The 16,591-nt window shown below is 32.7% G+C and overlaps 1 protein-coding gene across 1 annotated transcript in view; it reads left to right on the top strand.

The window, feature by feature from the left end:
• The first annotated feature begins 609 nt into the window (after positions 1-609).
• The window catches only part of LOC137651620 (probable glutamate receptor), a 20,532-nt gene continuing 4,550 nt past the window's right edge, over positions 610-16,591 (top strand). The window contains exons 1-9 of the mRNA XM_068384863.1: positions 610-661; positions 1,189-1,368; positions 3,979-4,080; positions 5,414-5,589; positions 5,711-5,812; positions 5,954-6,030; positions 8,531-8,773; positions 12,915-13,042; positions 14,333-14,454. Of these exons, the coding sequence (XP_068240964.1) occupies positions 610-661; positions 1,189-1,368; positions 3,979-4,080; positions 5,414-5,589; positions 5,711-5,812; positions 5,954-6,030; positions 8,531-8,773; positions 12,915-13,042; positions 14,333-14,454 (1,182 nt within the window). The remainder of the gene's footprint in view (positions 662-1,188; positions 1,369-3,978; positions 4,081-5,413; positions 5,590-5,710; positions 5,813-5,953; positions 6,031-8,530; positions 8,774-12,914; positions 13,043-14,332; positions 14,455-16,591) is intronic.

Here is a 16,591-nt window from a genome sequence, read left to right as displayed (position 1 = left end):
AGTTCACTAAACGTTCAGCTGGGCCATATAAGGCATTAGAAGAGTTGGAAGGCCCAGACCTACATGGCTGAGGATGATGAATGGAAAAGTATTGAATTAAAACTCAAGATGGAGACGACTGGCGAAATCTAACAGAGACCCTTTGCGTCAATAGGCGTAGGAGGAGATGATGATGATGATGATTAAAACAACTTCAAAGGACGTCAACAAACACTGGATGTGCGTCGTACACTTAGATCCTTAGTTTTAACAACCCTCCCATCACCCTGTCATTTGCCACAGCCATAACAATGGCCAGGTGTGTAGGCTACCGCTATTACAATTAACTATCTCAATATTTTGAAGCAAGGAATGGAAATATTAATTTCCAATTATAATCCAAGATTATGGTATTGTGGAAAATTAAAATCTGCGATGAATACACCATCTTCGGTAATTTATTATATACCCTTTTTCATGAGTATAGCACTTATTGCCCTTTTAACAAAATTTTGAAAAACCTATCTTTTCTGAAATTGAAATTGAAAAAACAATGATATGATCTTTAATGATGTTACGTTGATTACTTTTGCAGACAAGGTGACTTCCTTATCCATCTTCAGGGCAGTTATGTCAACAGGTCAAATTAACACAGTAATCTTACTGGTCACGTTGGCATTAGGTAAGTGGCCAGTGCAACACTTTTTATTCTAGAATAATGATAAAATACTGATTTTAAGAAAAGGTAGAAGTCTAAAGTAGCTTCACACGTTTCTTTAAAAGTGTCAATATCAGGAGACCAAATTGGTATATCTTCATACTGTTAGCGAGGTTGCCACTGGATAGGTTTTGTCCTAAATGTTCCAATATAACTTAAAATTTATATATCTATAAAGAACTTAACAGTAGCCTACCTCATTAACATTTTACTATAGTCTTTTAATTCTTCGTTTTCGTAATATGGAGGACATTTTAAAACGGAGTTTTGGGAGTTTCCTAAATACCTATAATAATTATATAATTTTATCATAGCTTTAATCTACTTCCCTTCAATTTCAGTGCTATAAACTAATTATAATTCAATATAGATCATAAGCCTACACAGTCTACCCAAATGGGCCAATGCTCAAAACCATACCTATTTTCCGTTAATTATTTTGAAGAATTTTGTCATTCCTCTACACATATCATCTTGTCTTTCACTTCCAGGTCTCCTAACAACATCAGTCGCAGACCGAATAAGTTCTAGCAATGTTTCCAAAGAGATTACGGCAGATGATTCGTCTGCTGAGATATCACCTCATCTTTATCATTATAGTGAGACACCAAAGGAGACAAAGTTTTCTCAAAGTTTTGCGATGATTAAAAGGTACAAAATAACTTTATTACGTTGAATTCAGTATTGAGTTTGAGGTCAATACTATATAAAGATCACAACATTCTATTTTTATGGAAAGATTAGGAGAGATGAGAATCAGAAACGTGTTAATTGACTTGCCTGTTGCAATAAAGAAACCATTTTGAAATAATATTCATTCTTATGAGCCAACTACGTATCCATGGTCTAAACAGTCATGTTGAAATTATGACTTTTTGGGGCAATATTGAATGATATCCACATTTTTCTTCTGAAGAGAACAAGACCTACTCGATAAAAAAAAATAAAGTTCTCTTCCTCTTGTTTTGTTAAAATATTTATAATTTATATAGGAAATATCTATTTAAATGTTGTTACTGTACTTGAAATATTTCAGATTTCCTTGTTTCCTTCCCCCCAGTGGGCTATTTCCCCCGTTGGGGCCCCTGGGCTTATAGCATCCTGTTTTTCCAACTAGGGTTGTAGCTTAGCAAATAATAATAATAATAATAATAATAATAATAATAATAATAATAATAATAATAATAATAGCTGTCGTTTATTTTTCAATGGTTATTTAGACTATCATTTTCCATTTATCTGTATCATTTATTTATTTCCTTATTTCCTTTCCTCATTGGGGTATTTTTCCCTATTGGAGCCCTTGGGCTTGTAGCATCTTGCTTTTCCAACTAGGGTTGTAGCTTGGTTAGTAATAATAATAATATCATATATAAAAGATTTCAACTTATTGGTTTTAATTGTAACTACGAAAGAACTAGTCATTATTAACCACAAAATCTAACGTCTAGGGACCCATATGATCCCTTATAACTCCATATGACACCTCCGTCAGGTTAATTAATCACCTTCCGAATTCAAAGAAGACTGAAAACTGGGAAACCTCTTTCAATAGGTCTTCGTCGTGTGCTTCATTAATCATTTGATATTAGTAACTTGACATTTTCATTGATTGGAATAATTGAGTCCGTCGCCAACCCCATTAAGGTTAACATAATAGAATATGTATGGTTTGTATATGTCGCTTTTAAAGACACTTTTTTTTTTTTTTTACTGATCTCAGGTGTAACATTACTACTTTTCCTTCAGGAGCAGTCTATATAGTAAAATAAGGCGTTTTGAACAATCAGTGAAACCATTTGTCAGCTGCTCTTATAAAAGTTGTCATTTTCCTTCAGTGGCGTCTACAAAACAGTCTGACAGAAAATCTATTCTACCAATAAGCTAGCGATTTCATTCTTTTCTCGATCAATTACCTTTTATGTACTATAGTTTTCAACCTCCTTATAAACTAAAAATAAACAATTTCTTCTTTTATTGTGTGTTTGTCTATAACAACACATCAGAAAATTCTCAATTTTATTTTATTCCCTTGTGTAAATATTGCGAGGACATGTTCTATGTTTGTGTATTGGCGACATCCGATGATAAGCTTCGATTCTTATGTAGTGGTCTGGACGAAACACTTACAGCAAGTAGTGATTCTCATATATCTCTTTTCAAGCCTTTTCCTTTTTAAAGACCACCCATTGTTAGGTAACAAAAGAACTGCTTATTTATAGAAAGTAAGAATTCTTCATCATCAGGGGCTTAAATTGTTATCCTTAATTCATTGTTTGTATCTTGTTGACTTGACCTGGCGTCATTATTTTTTTCTAACCAAAATCGTTGACTCACGACTGTTTGTTCTGTAAGGTGCATCATTGACATCACGAGAATGGCGGGTGAAAATAATTCGTTTTCTATCGTGGACTTCATTTTACGTAGGCATTCACCACCCCACATTTTTTTTTTTTTCTTGCAAAGTAATTTTTATGTTGATAGATGAAGTATGATCAGTTGGTTAATTTAATATTAGGTGCAAGATTTTTGTTAGAACATTGCCTCACATCGATATATAAACAGATCATTTGTCGACAGAAACAAACGTATTTGGGATGATAGTAATTTCTATGATTATGAACTGTAAGAGTCTTTCAATATATGGTTGATCGTCTGAAAAATTCCGCAGGTTTGCAAAAAGCAGTTTTATTTCTTTACGATATGTTGTAAAATTATTTCTCAGATGCTCTAGATTTTTTTTTCTTTTTCTGAGGGCGAAGATATTTAATAGATTTGCAAAGGTTTTCCTTCCAAACCAATTTCGTGCTAATGATAATGAAACTCTTGACGGTGCCATTGAGGCTGTAATAGTTTGAGATTGTGTTGGGCAATTCTAGCAAAATTTTTCGTGACACCGAATTTTACAATAAATCGAAAAATGTCTTTTTATGATTTGTTTGTTTTCATATAAGTGAACAACTTGCAAATATTTCAGTGTAACTTAAGAGATTTATATTTGATGAAATGGATGATAGACTGCAATTGTATATTTCACAAGCTTTATTCACTATGTAGGCCTTTCATCAATTATCCATACTTATCTACATTATCATTCTATCCAGACGTGAGAGAAAGGTTAACGAATTCCGGTAAAACATTGAATTCTTCATTCAAGAACTATGGTTAATCTTACACAAATCTTGAAATGTTAAAACAATTACACAAAAGAACAAAATTCCAAAACTGAAAAAAAAAAGTTTTTTATGTATCTGTCACTTCAAGGTTATCCGGTTCCGAAGAAGATGACGTTAGTTATACCGAACTGCAAAATTTGATCGAATTTTTGTTCAACGGATCCACGGGGCGGAATGTCTATTTCTTTCATGATTATGCAGATGCAGGTGAGTTTTCTTGCACATTTTACTATTTTTTTTTACATCAACATACTTCCAGTTTCAGGCTTTGTGCTGTACACTAAGGCCCAATACTACCCAGTACTCTAGAAGTTTTATTCCAGCTGTGACCAAGTTGTGGAATGATCTTCCTAATCGGGTAGTTGAATCAGTAGAACTTCAAAAGTTCAAACTCGCAGCAAATATTATGTTGAACAGGCTTGTATAAGTCCTTTTACAGTTTATAAATCAAATATGTCTTAATGTTGTTAATGTTTTTAAAATATTTTATTTTAATTTTCATTACTTCTTATATTGTTTATTTATTTCCCTATTTCCTTTCCTCACTGGGCTATTTTTCCTTGTTGGAACCCTTGGGCTAATAGCATCTTGCTTTTCCAACTATGGTTGTAGCTTGGCTGGTAATAATAATAATAATAATAATAATAATAATAATAATAATAATATTAAAACTCACATTTTCATGAGCCATTCACGGTCACAAATACTCTTCCACAGATTTATGAGTGTATCTATAAATTTATACACCATTTTCTCTTATTCTTTAGCCTGAAGCAGTTTTCACGGAAAGTGTCGCTTCACAGAAAGGGTAAAATAATGTTCACTGATTAAACGAATAGCAGATGTATTTCCTTAAGAAACGAAAACAAAATTCGCTAATTATGCATGGTCAATTTTCACCTCTCACTTTCTAGCTTAAACCTCCACATACCTTCACTTTTACCTAATTTGAATAAGGATCAGATATAGCCTACCTTTGGCCACTCCTCTTCATACCTACTTATCATTCAATTTTTCACCATTTCCTGAGGATGTCAGTAATTTAATAACTTTTCAAATTACGGTTAATGATTTGTGATGGTTTTTAATAAACAATTGAATGCTTCCTGGTGTTCTGCAACTTGTCTTGGTAAATTCATTTACCAAATATCATCGTGGAAGTGTCTTTTTCAAGTCGTTAAAGATCAAAGACTTATAGAACAGGAACGCTGCAAAAACCCTCAAGTAACGCCTGCAGTGCACCACGTGAGGTGCACTGATGGGAATACCCAAGGTCTATAGCTATACCTTGGCACTACTTAATTACTCACCTACTGAGATTTACAAAATTTGGTTCCTCTCTTTCTATTGAACAACGTATAATTCATTAACGGTTATCCAGTTTCAGATGTGATACAGATAAATGTAAAAAGTGATGAAAATGAATTTCATTCAAGCAAAATAGAGAAAAGAAAGCAGGTCTGTCAGAGCATAGATTACAAGAGCTTTTTTTCAAAATATTTCTTTGCATTCATGTACGTTATCATTTGTTTGTTTTCAGCGGTTACAGCTTCGATGACTATGTGCTTTGCAAGAGGTGCTGAAGTGACAGTTTTCTCTTGCAAAGGTGGAATGAAAGCCATCGAAAGTATAATAAAGAGTTTCAACCAGCTGGAAAGCATCCGCAACATATTTGTCTTGTGTTCGTCAGATGCAACGAAATCGCTGTTTACAGAGGTAAGTGACATAAGGTACAACTCATTCATTACATAAGACATTTGATAATTTGACAACAACAAATTATGTCACGTTTACTTTTTGAAAACACGAGTTTGCTTTTAATATTCTTTCGCTTCAGATTTATTCCAAACTCTTAGAATCTGCTCTGACTCATTGGTTTGTAATTCTTCAAACCGACATCTTGAAACCCCTCACGGCTCTCATGAGAGAAGGAACCCAGGTAAGAAAATAAAAATTAGAGTTGATAGATGCCAATATCTAAATAGGAAAATTTGTAATCACGTAGCAGAAAAAACTAAACTTATTTTATTGAATTAAAATTGAAGCTAAATGTAACGAAATATTGATTTTCTATAAACAGGTGACATTCGCGGTGAAAACGGAGCCTCGCGTTTATGTTCTTCGGGGATCGTATATCAACAGAAAGAACAAAGTAGCGTGAGTGAAATGAGATAGTCTGTCTGAAAATAATGTAATTGCTATACATAGATGAATATATATATATATATATATATATATATATATATATATATATATATATATATGTATATATATATATATATATATATATATATATATATATATATATATACATATATATATATATATATATATATATATATATAATCTCCATGAGTTTTTCTGACTTTATCAAAAGATTATTGATAGAAAATGCAAAATTTACTTTAGGTAGCAACTGTTAAAAAAGTGTTACGTGTTACAAGAGCAGAACGTTATATATAATATTTGTATTGATCAATAATTACATTTATTTACATCCAATGCAATTTTGTTTCTATACATTCTTTTGCAAAAAGATACTCTCTGAATGAAGTCAGTGAAGAGACACTGCAGAAGCTCGTATGAAAGTTCAAAAGTGTCTGGAAGAGGGAATAGTTGATCGTCTGTGAGCGAGAGTAAAGTAATACTTTAATGGAAATAAGGAAGATGGAATAATAAGTGCTAGTATGGATGGTGAAAAAATTGAAGTGCTTGATTCGTTTAGGTATCTATGAGTAAATGCAATGGATGAATAATGGCTAGATGAGAAAATTGGTAGATTCTCAGAATATGAGACTCAGGAAAGTTAGCAAGGTATGTGCAAAAGAATGATAAGACTTGAAGTACCTGTGGAAGCCAAGGTGGTAATGTATAAAGGACTGCGAGTCAATTCTCCCTTTTAGAAACGAAGTGCAGAAGTTGGTTGCAAATGAAAGAAAATAGACTGAAGCTGTTGACATGAACTGTCTATACGTAATTCAAATTGATAGGGAGATAAATATGTAGATATCCAGAAGTGGTCTAAAGGTTAAGATATGTGAAAGTCTGGGTGTACACTAGGACACAATATTCTATTTAATTTCTCTTCCTCTAGTTTTGTTAAAGTTTTTATAGTTTATATATGAAATATTTATCTTAATGTTACTGTTTTTTAAAATATATTTTATTTTTCATTGTTTCTTTTCATCACAGGGATATTTTCCTTTTTGTGAGCTCATGGGCTTATAGCATCCTGCTTTTCCAACTAGGGTTGTAGCTTAGCAAGTAATAATAATAATAATAATAATAATAATAATAATAATAATAATAATAATAATAATAATAATAATAATAATAATATTTTGAGGGTGTTTGATCATGTGGAAAGAATGTCCATTAGTAAGTTAGCCAAAAAAATATATATGTCTATAATTCAGAAGTTCTGGTAGGTAGAGGTAGAACAAGGCATTTAAAGGGTTGGGTGGATGATGGAACGAATAATATTTTGGAAGTTTTACTTCACAAAGGAGTCATCCATGATTCTGTAGTTAGAGGATGAATGCAGTAATGACTTGTGCTGTTCTTTGGAGCTTAACGTTTCAATACATACATACACAGACACACATCCACACACGCACACACATGTATGTATGTATGTATATATATATATATATATATATATATATATATATATATGCATATATAAATAAATGTTATGTTTGTGCGTGTATATATATATATATATATATATATATATATATATATATATATATGTGTGTGTGTGTGTGTATATACATATACATATATATACATATGCATATATATTTATATTGTACATATACATACATCTATATATATATATATATATATATATATATATATATACAGGTACATATAGACACAAACATATATATACTGTGTATATATATATATATATATATATATATATATATATATATATATATATATATACACAGTATATATATGTTTATATATATACATTTACACACATATATATGTATATATACATATATAAACAATAATACTGATAATGTAGTTAAAAGAACGACCAGGAATTATAAGGTATATCTTGATGAAGTAAAAAAAAAATATTGTTCTGTTGTATAGAATTAAAGGCAATGAAGGAGACTGTTAGAATTATTGTGACATACATTTAGTTTACCAAGGAAGGTGAATGGTACGATTTTGAATGAGGTGACAAAAGGTCTGATACAGAATAAACAATTTTGATTAATACGAGGGAATTATTTGATTAAGCTTGAAAGTAAGGTGATATATGTGACATCCATAGACCTAGAAATGAACTTATGTAAGAATGGATAAAGGCAAGGTGGGGCTTGTTGAGAATCCATGGCATAGAAAATTAGTCGTCGAGTGTAATTAAGAGTTTTAAGATGCAAAGGAAGTGTGGTAGAATATTCAAGCAGGAGAGTAACTGGTTTTGTGGCTTTTGACATCTTTATAACCTCCGCCAACGAAGGTGGCAGGAGGTTATGTTTTCGCCCCTGTTTGTGTGTGTTTGGTTGTGAACAAAATTTGAGAAGTAATGGGGTCTCTTTTTGTAGACTATAACATTTCCAGTGTGTGAAATTTATCAAAGTTCACACATGAGTCTATATAATATCTATCGAAACTTAATTTCCCATTTATCTCCTAGACTTCATGACCTAGGCTGGTGGTCATGGCACGCAACTTCGGGTGCTATGAAATTGCTAAAGAGGCCTTTGTATCGACCTGTCTTGGAAGTCTACAGCGATTTTGGAGGCCGAGAACTGATTGTGACCGTCATCGACAACTGGCCATTTTGGATCCTCACTTACCCTGGGGATGGACGTGTCATCCCCATATCAGGACTCGACTACAATGTCTTAAAGACCATCGGAGACCAACTGAATTTCACGTAAGTAAAAGTAGATAGTTGTGATCGAACTTTGAATTTAATTGTATCGACGAATATTCGTCAAACATGCAACGCTGATAGATTTCCCGTGAAGAGAAAATTATTCTAAACATAACTTTAATCTACTTACTTTATTGCTTTGGCTCTCAGGACCCATTACCTCATTACAGTTAGCATCAGACCCCTCCATCAATAGATGCTCCTGGTTTCCCGAAGCTGTAAACTCTACGTCCTCTACTTAAGCACAATTGGTGTAAAACGTTGGTACCTGTGGAAAGTTCATAGGATTAGCTATAACTTATCCTTTTTTATTATTCATATATTTATGATTTCCATTACCTTCATTAACAATCTTGCTACTTTTTAATTAGGGTTTCTAGTTCCCTCTCCGTAATGTTTCAATGTTCAACTCCTGAAGTTTTGACAATTTAGTATATGCTCTGTTTTTCATATTTTCCCCCCAATAAATCACATTCCATATTTTGAAGTGTTCCTTTTAAGTTAAATTTGTATTCCCTGCATATTTGGTCTGGCCTTCATCATTATCAATGCTTCCTTTTTATGTATCCATTTATTAATCTCTTTCTATACTCAATACAGTGAGAAATAGACGATAGGGGAGGGCACCTGGTTTGAAATGAATTCCTCCACTGGTGCCACATCTCAACAGATCACCGGTTTGCTTCCTTTCTCGAACCCCGCTCTACCTCCTTACCCTCTGTTTGTCTTTCTTTCTCTCTCTGTGTCTCTATAAGTTAGTATATTTCCGAAATAGCATCTGGAATTACTCTAACTTTTGTTCCATACCACCAGTGAGGTAAAATTCAAGGCATGTATTCTGTATAAAGGTTTCCCCCGTCCTAAACTTGGCATATGCTCACATGACATGCACACTCCTGCGATTGACTGTTCTCCTGCTTCAAGCTCGCCATATGGCCACCCTCATAGCCAAGTAATGGCATTTATTTACAACTAGTACAGGTACAACTTGGATATAAAGGCAATCAGAAAGAGAGAGAGGGGGGGGGGGGGGGCAGGCCCCTGATCTGTGGAGACGTGGCATTAGTGGGGAATCCATTTGAATCCAAGTGCCCTCCTACATCATCCAGTTTTCGTTGTATTGTGTATAGCCGTGTTATCAGTGAATCTGAACTTACTTATCTCCTTTTTATTCCATGAATTCCTTTAAATGTCTTTGACAATCCTATCTTTTATTTCCCTTTGAAGCTTTTATACAGTTTTTTTTTTTTTTTTTTTTTTTTTTTTTTTTCAAGATACATACCATGCATTCCTTAAAACATTTTTTTCAGTATTCTACTACCTCTTACACTGGCTTTTCCTATCTTGTGCTGTGGTATTTTAGCAGATAATAATTATAAAAATTCCATTTCACATTCTCTTTATTTTCAACTTTCAACTTCTAAATAGGGTGATCAAAAGTTGCTCCAGCATTCTTTTTATAATTCTACAATTTTCTTCAAATTCTTCCCCATTTTTCTTGATTGGTAAAGATAATAGGAACTATCATGGCTCTATGCAGCTTAAAGATTATTCATAAGACCATATCTCACTTTTCGTAGGTAGTCTGGAATTCCATTTTATCCTTGATTGTATTTAGCATGTATACACCTTTCTTATTGTATCATTCGCCAAAGTTCTTGTACTTTGCTACTCTTTATGTTTCGCCATTTATTCCTCTTTCTTCATTTTGTTTATATTATTTTCTATATTGAATACTCTTGAATTACCAGGTCTTGTGGAAGAGATAAACTTTTTCAAAAATTCCATGACGACTACTGTTTAGCTTCGGCTGCCAGGGGACATACCGTCATCCACATACATTAGTGTTTCTTTTAATACTCTTCTTGCGAGTATTAGGCTTTTTGCCTTACTGTGACCACTCTCCGTGGCCACGTATCATTTCTTCCCTTTCCAAGTAATTAGATTTCTCTTAGTTTCTCCATTTTTTTGTTTTAATTTCATATGGTGCGTCTTTTCGGTCCATTATTTCCTCCAGCATTTTCATGCAGTGCCAGGCAGAGTTTGCCAAAGTACTTCCTCGGTGTAGCTTACATGCTGCTAATATCACTCTTGTGATATTCAAATGCAATTACATTCCATTTTGTTACGTTTACTGATAGATTTTCCTTTTTTTCTTTTTTTTTTTTACTTCTTGGGAATTACAGCCTTCCTCTATATATCATTTGTTAATATTCTCGTACTCTTCCCTATCTTTCCCTTCATTTTTTATTCTTTTATTGTTTTTTTTTTTATCTATTTTTTCTCTCCTTACATTTCCTGTTCTTCTTCATCTCATCCTCTTATTTTACCTTCATGCAATCATTTCCCACCATCATACCTAGCCGAGAGCTTCCTAACATCTTTATTGAATTTGCAATGTTTAATTTTTCCTTTCCTTCTGAAAGAGCATCGTTTTCGCTCTTGATAGTACCAGTGTGCTTATACCTGCCCATATTACCCATTGGTCCCTCTTTGCCTTATTATCTGCTCCTGTATTAATTTTCATAACTTATAAGATGTTTATAACAGCAGAATTCCCCAAATCATCTTTCTTACCGATCACCTTATTACCAATTGTTATTTTACTATTCGTTGCTTCATCCATTCATTGCTTCAAGTTTCTTTAAACATTGGCCTACTCAACTTCTATCAAATCCTTCACTTTTTTTTTAACTCCTTAATGGCCGCATCCTTGATTTTCAAGTCTTTGTTTTTCGTAGGCTTTATTATTATTATTATTATTATTATTATTATTATTATTATTATTATTATTATTATTATTATTATTATTATTATTCAAACTACAACCCGAGTTAGAAAAGCAGGATGCTACAAATTTGAGAGCGCCAACAGGGAAAGCAGCCCAGTGCTGATAGTAAAGAGAAATAATGAATAAAGTACGTGCCATGATAAAAATCATTATTTTTTATATCTACTTTTTTAATATCCTAAATTTTCCCTCATTTAATTCCTCATACTTCAGGCGAAGTATCCGAACTGCTGTATTCTGCAATATCATTTCCTTCTGGCTATTTTTTTTTTTTTTTTTTAAGGTAATCTTTTCAATGGTGGCGAGTCTTTCTTAGCTTGTTGTATTGCCAGCTAGTTCACATCATTTAACACAATCTACATCATCAGTTTGATCATCACACTACAAATTTCTATTTCCCCTTCTTTGCTTTCTCTGCTGACATAGTTTGCTATTAGGCCTTACTCTTTACGTTAAATATGCCTAACCCTATTTGTTTCAATAAGTATTATGTCAATCACAGTTCAAATCTAAATAACCCTAACTTTTTAAAACTTTGTTTAATTCTTTTATTATATTCCTATTGCACTCACCTCCCTTACTTGGATTTGATTACGTTAACGAACTTAGTCAAGCTAGGCACTGGGACCTTTGTGGTCTTTGCCTGTCTTGTGCTGATCTGGTTTCATTACTTGGTAGGCTAACGATGTTTGGGCAATAAAATGGAGATTACGGATCTCAGCTAAGCTAATTGTTTTCTTTAAACAATATGCTTTTAGTTTTCTAAGATAAACTACTAACTGTTATTTCAACCAACTTCCAATAAAAAGCTAGTCTAATACTAAGGTCTTGCCGTTTGCCATTATTACGACTTCTGGTTCAAAACATATTTTTGGCTACTAAATATTTGATTTTTTTTCACGTTATTTTCGCACACATGTAATCCTTGTCGACTTCTTGAAAAGTTCAGCCAGAATAGGCTGGGAGGCTGATGCAATACCTATCCTAGCCTAGTGGCCCTACTTAATCAACCGATTTAAATATACTACCGGTTTGAAGCCGGTAGTTCACAATCCTCCCTTAAGTTTATTTTTTTCTTTACCTCTGGAATCTAATGTGTCGAAATTTCCTGAGGCCAGGTCACGTGTAGAATACTCAGATTATACAGAGAATGAAGATTGAAGAGTCCATCAAATGTAAACAGACCTCGGAAGTCTAGTCTTCTTTCCATTCTATACAAGTATACAACGGCTCAGCTACTTTTCTCTTTTTTATACCCCCTCATTGTCAGTGTAATATCTTACCCTAGGTTACTCACTATAGTAGTGAAGGCTTAATGTTACGAAATTAATTATTTTGATTTACATTTAGATTCCGGATGGAAATTACACCAGATGGGAAATGGGGAGGCGTCATGGCTGACGGCTCTGTCACAGGCATGGTGGGAGTTGTCCATCGCCACGAAGCTCATGCAGCCATTAATGAATTCACCATAACAGGTAAATATACATTTTCAATGATCAGTTAGTATTGATAAAAGAGGCAGACGTGCCCTGTAGTGGGGTACTTCTTTTTATATAAAAGGCCAGGTTACGATATTTTAGTACCCAACATTTAGTATGACGCGAAAACTTTGATATTCTAAAAAAATTTTGATATGCCTAACACACAAACCATAACGAAACCTCTTGGAAATTCATCGATACAAAAATATTTGCAGATGTTTTGTAATAAATTGTATGTCATTAGTTTTCAGTAGCCGTCAGACTTCCTCCATAGTGTAGGGGAAACGATGTTAACATGTCGGTTTGGTAATTTACAAAATATTAAATGGTTGATCCCCGTGGGACATCTTGACATTCGGATTCCGATGAAAGGAAGGATGTATGCACCTAGCATATGCCAATATAGGGTTTATGAAACAATATTAGTCCCAAATCAAGTTAGGGCGTGTCCAAGGAAGTCGAAGTACCTGGCCAAGTTTGAATACCGTACCCAACACACACAGGTTTGGATGCATTTCTATAGTTTTACGTATCAAATTTTCATCATTAGGTTCCCAATATTTTTATTTTACCTGCAGGTACTTATTTCTAATAGAAATGAACGCGGAAATTGTTTTAAACATATACTAATCATTTTAAAAAGATAACCGCTTAGATTTACCATTATACATGAAGGAGATAAAGAGCAAAACAAAATGGGTGTCAATAGCAGGTGTATGAAACAACTATTATTATTATTATTATTATTATTATTATCATTATTATTATTATTATTATTGAATGCTAAGCTACAACTCTAGTTGGAAAAACAGGATGCTATAAGCCCAGGGGCCCCAACAGGGAAAATAGCCCAGTGAGGAAAGGAAACAAGGAAAAATAAAATATTTTAAGAATAGTAACAACATTAAAATAAATATTTCCTATATAAACAATAAAAACTTCTTCGCTTGAAATTTATTTATTTCCTTGTTTACTTCCCTCTCTATGCTATTTATACCTGTTGGAGCCTTTGGGCTTATAGCATCTTGCTTTTCCGACTTGGTTTATAGTCTAGCTTGTAATATATATATGCGTAAAATTCACATGGAAACGTGATGCCCAGAAAAAAAATGACATAGTGAATCTATAGAGTGAATCTTGACTACCGGCATACTGTATATATTTATATGAATATAGATATACGAATATTTTCAGGATTATAATACCACCCTTCTCTTTAAAAATATACGTAAATTAAAAATAAATCGTAGAAATTAATCTAACAGAAATATATCTAAATTGCAGAACAAAGAGAAAAGGCTATTGACTTCACCAAGCCTTACTACTACGAATCCACCACGCTGATCTCTCCGGCCCCGACCAAGAGGTTGAAGAGCTATGCAGTTTTCACATCTTTTACATACGAGGTGGGTGGTTTAAGAAAGATAATAGGAAGATTTCCATCAATAATGTTGTTTATGGTAAAGGCGAAAAAGCTTTATTACTTTAATAAGTATAAGCTTAGAAGCTTTACACCTATTATGCAATAGAGTGCCCGCAAACTTATTTTGCGGCTTGAGCAGTTTGTAGAAACCAGGAAGATTATACTGACTTTTATTCCCATTATTTTTTTTCTTTTTTCTTTTTTAATTATTTGAGAAACTGATATTGCCTTTATTGAAAGCAGGATAGACTGATCGTGTTTAGTAATGATTAGCCTATTTCAATTTCATATCTACATGCAACGGCACATCTTTTAACACACACACACACATATATGTATATATATACTGTATATATATATATATATATATATATATATATATATATATATATATATATATATATATATATATATATATATATATATACACACACACACACACACACACACATATATATATATATATATATATATATATATATATATATATATATATATATATATATAAGATACGGAATGAGGTAATTAGGGGTACCACAGGAGTTAGAGAACTATCAGATAAGATCCAAGAAAGTAGACTGAGGTAGTATGATCATGTCATGAGAAGAGATGAACATTGAACAGTATATGGGGAGGAGAGTGATGGAAATGGAGGTACAGGGAACGAGAAGGAGAGGGAGACCAAAGCGAAGGCGGATAGACTGTATCAAGGATGACCTTCGATCATAGGGATTAACCGGTGATGAAGTGCGGGAGAGAAGTAGATGGAGAAAGCTGACCAGAAACATCGACCCCACATAAAAGTGGGAAAAGATGCAGGCAAAGAAGATATATATATATATATATATATATATATATATATATATATATATATATATATATATACTGTATATATATATATATATATATATATATATATATATATATATATATATATATATATATATATATATATATATATATATATATATATATATATATATATATATATATATATAATCAGCCATTACTAGTCCGTTGCAGAACAAAGGCTGTAGACATGTCTTTCCACTTTCGTCTGTTTTTGGTCTTTCTATGGGAGTCCACACCAACAAACTTTCTTAGTTCGTCGATCCATCGTCTTCTCTTCCTTTCCCTACTTCTTTTGCAATCTCTAGGGCCCCATTTTTTTTTTTTTTTTTTAATGTCCATCCATTATCTATCATTTTCATTATATGGCCTGCCCATGTCCATTTCTTTTTCTTATGTGTTGTTAGAATATCTTCTACATTAGTTTGCTCTTATATCCGTATTGCTTTTTTTCTGTCTTTTGTTGTTAATCCCATCATTATTCTTTCCATAGCTCCTAGAGTTGTAACTAACTTATGTTTTAAGGTTTTAGTATGGCTCCAAGTTTCTGATGCATACGTTGAAACTAGTAGGACCATCTCATTAAATACTTTTCTTTTTAGAGAAAGTGACATTTTAGTTGAAACTAGTTGGACCATCTCATTAAATACTTTTCTTTTTAGAGAAAGTGACATTTTACATTTCATAATTTCATTTTGTTTACCAAAAGTTCTCCATCCCATACTTATCTCTTTTAACTTTGGACTCGTATCCTTGGGAAACACTTATTGTCTGTCCTAAGTATGTATATTCATTAAAGATCTCTAGAAGTTCATCCATAACCCTTATTTGTTGTGTCTGCATTTTCATTGAACATTACTTTATCTTAGTTTTACTCATATTCATTTTCAGTCCTACATTTCTGTTCTCTCTATTCAAATCTTCTATCATCTTTTGTAATTTCTCAGATGATTCACTAAACACAACTATGTCATCTGCAAATCTAAAGTTGTTGAGATATTCCCCCATTAATATTAATTCCTACATTTTCCTAATCTAAATTCTTAAAAACTTCTTCGGGGTATGTTGTGAATAATTTATGAAAGATAGGTCTTCCTGTCTAACTCCTTTCTCAATCGGAATGTTCTCGCCATCTTTATGTAGTTTTAGGATTGCTGTATTATCTGTATAGATATCTTCAAGTGTTCTAACATAAGATTCATGTATTCCTTGTCTTTGAAGGGCTTTCATTACTGCTGAGGTATTGACAGAATTACAAGTTATATATATAT

Source organism: Palaemon carinicauda, chromosome 1 (genome assembly GCF_036898095.1).
Source record: "Palaemon carinicauda isolate YSFRI2023 chromosome 1, ASM3689809v2, whole genome shotgun sequence".
In the NCBI taxonomy this organism is placed as follows: Eukaryota; Metazoa; Arthropoda; class Malacostraca; order Decapoda; family Palaemonidae; genus Palaemon; species Palaemon carinicauda.
Note: the sequence above shows the minus strand (reverse complement) of the source record. Positions and strands in the feature narration are given on the sequence as shown.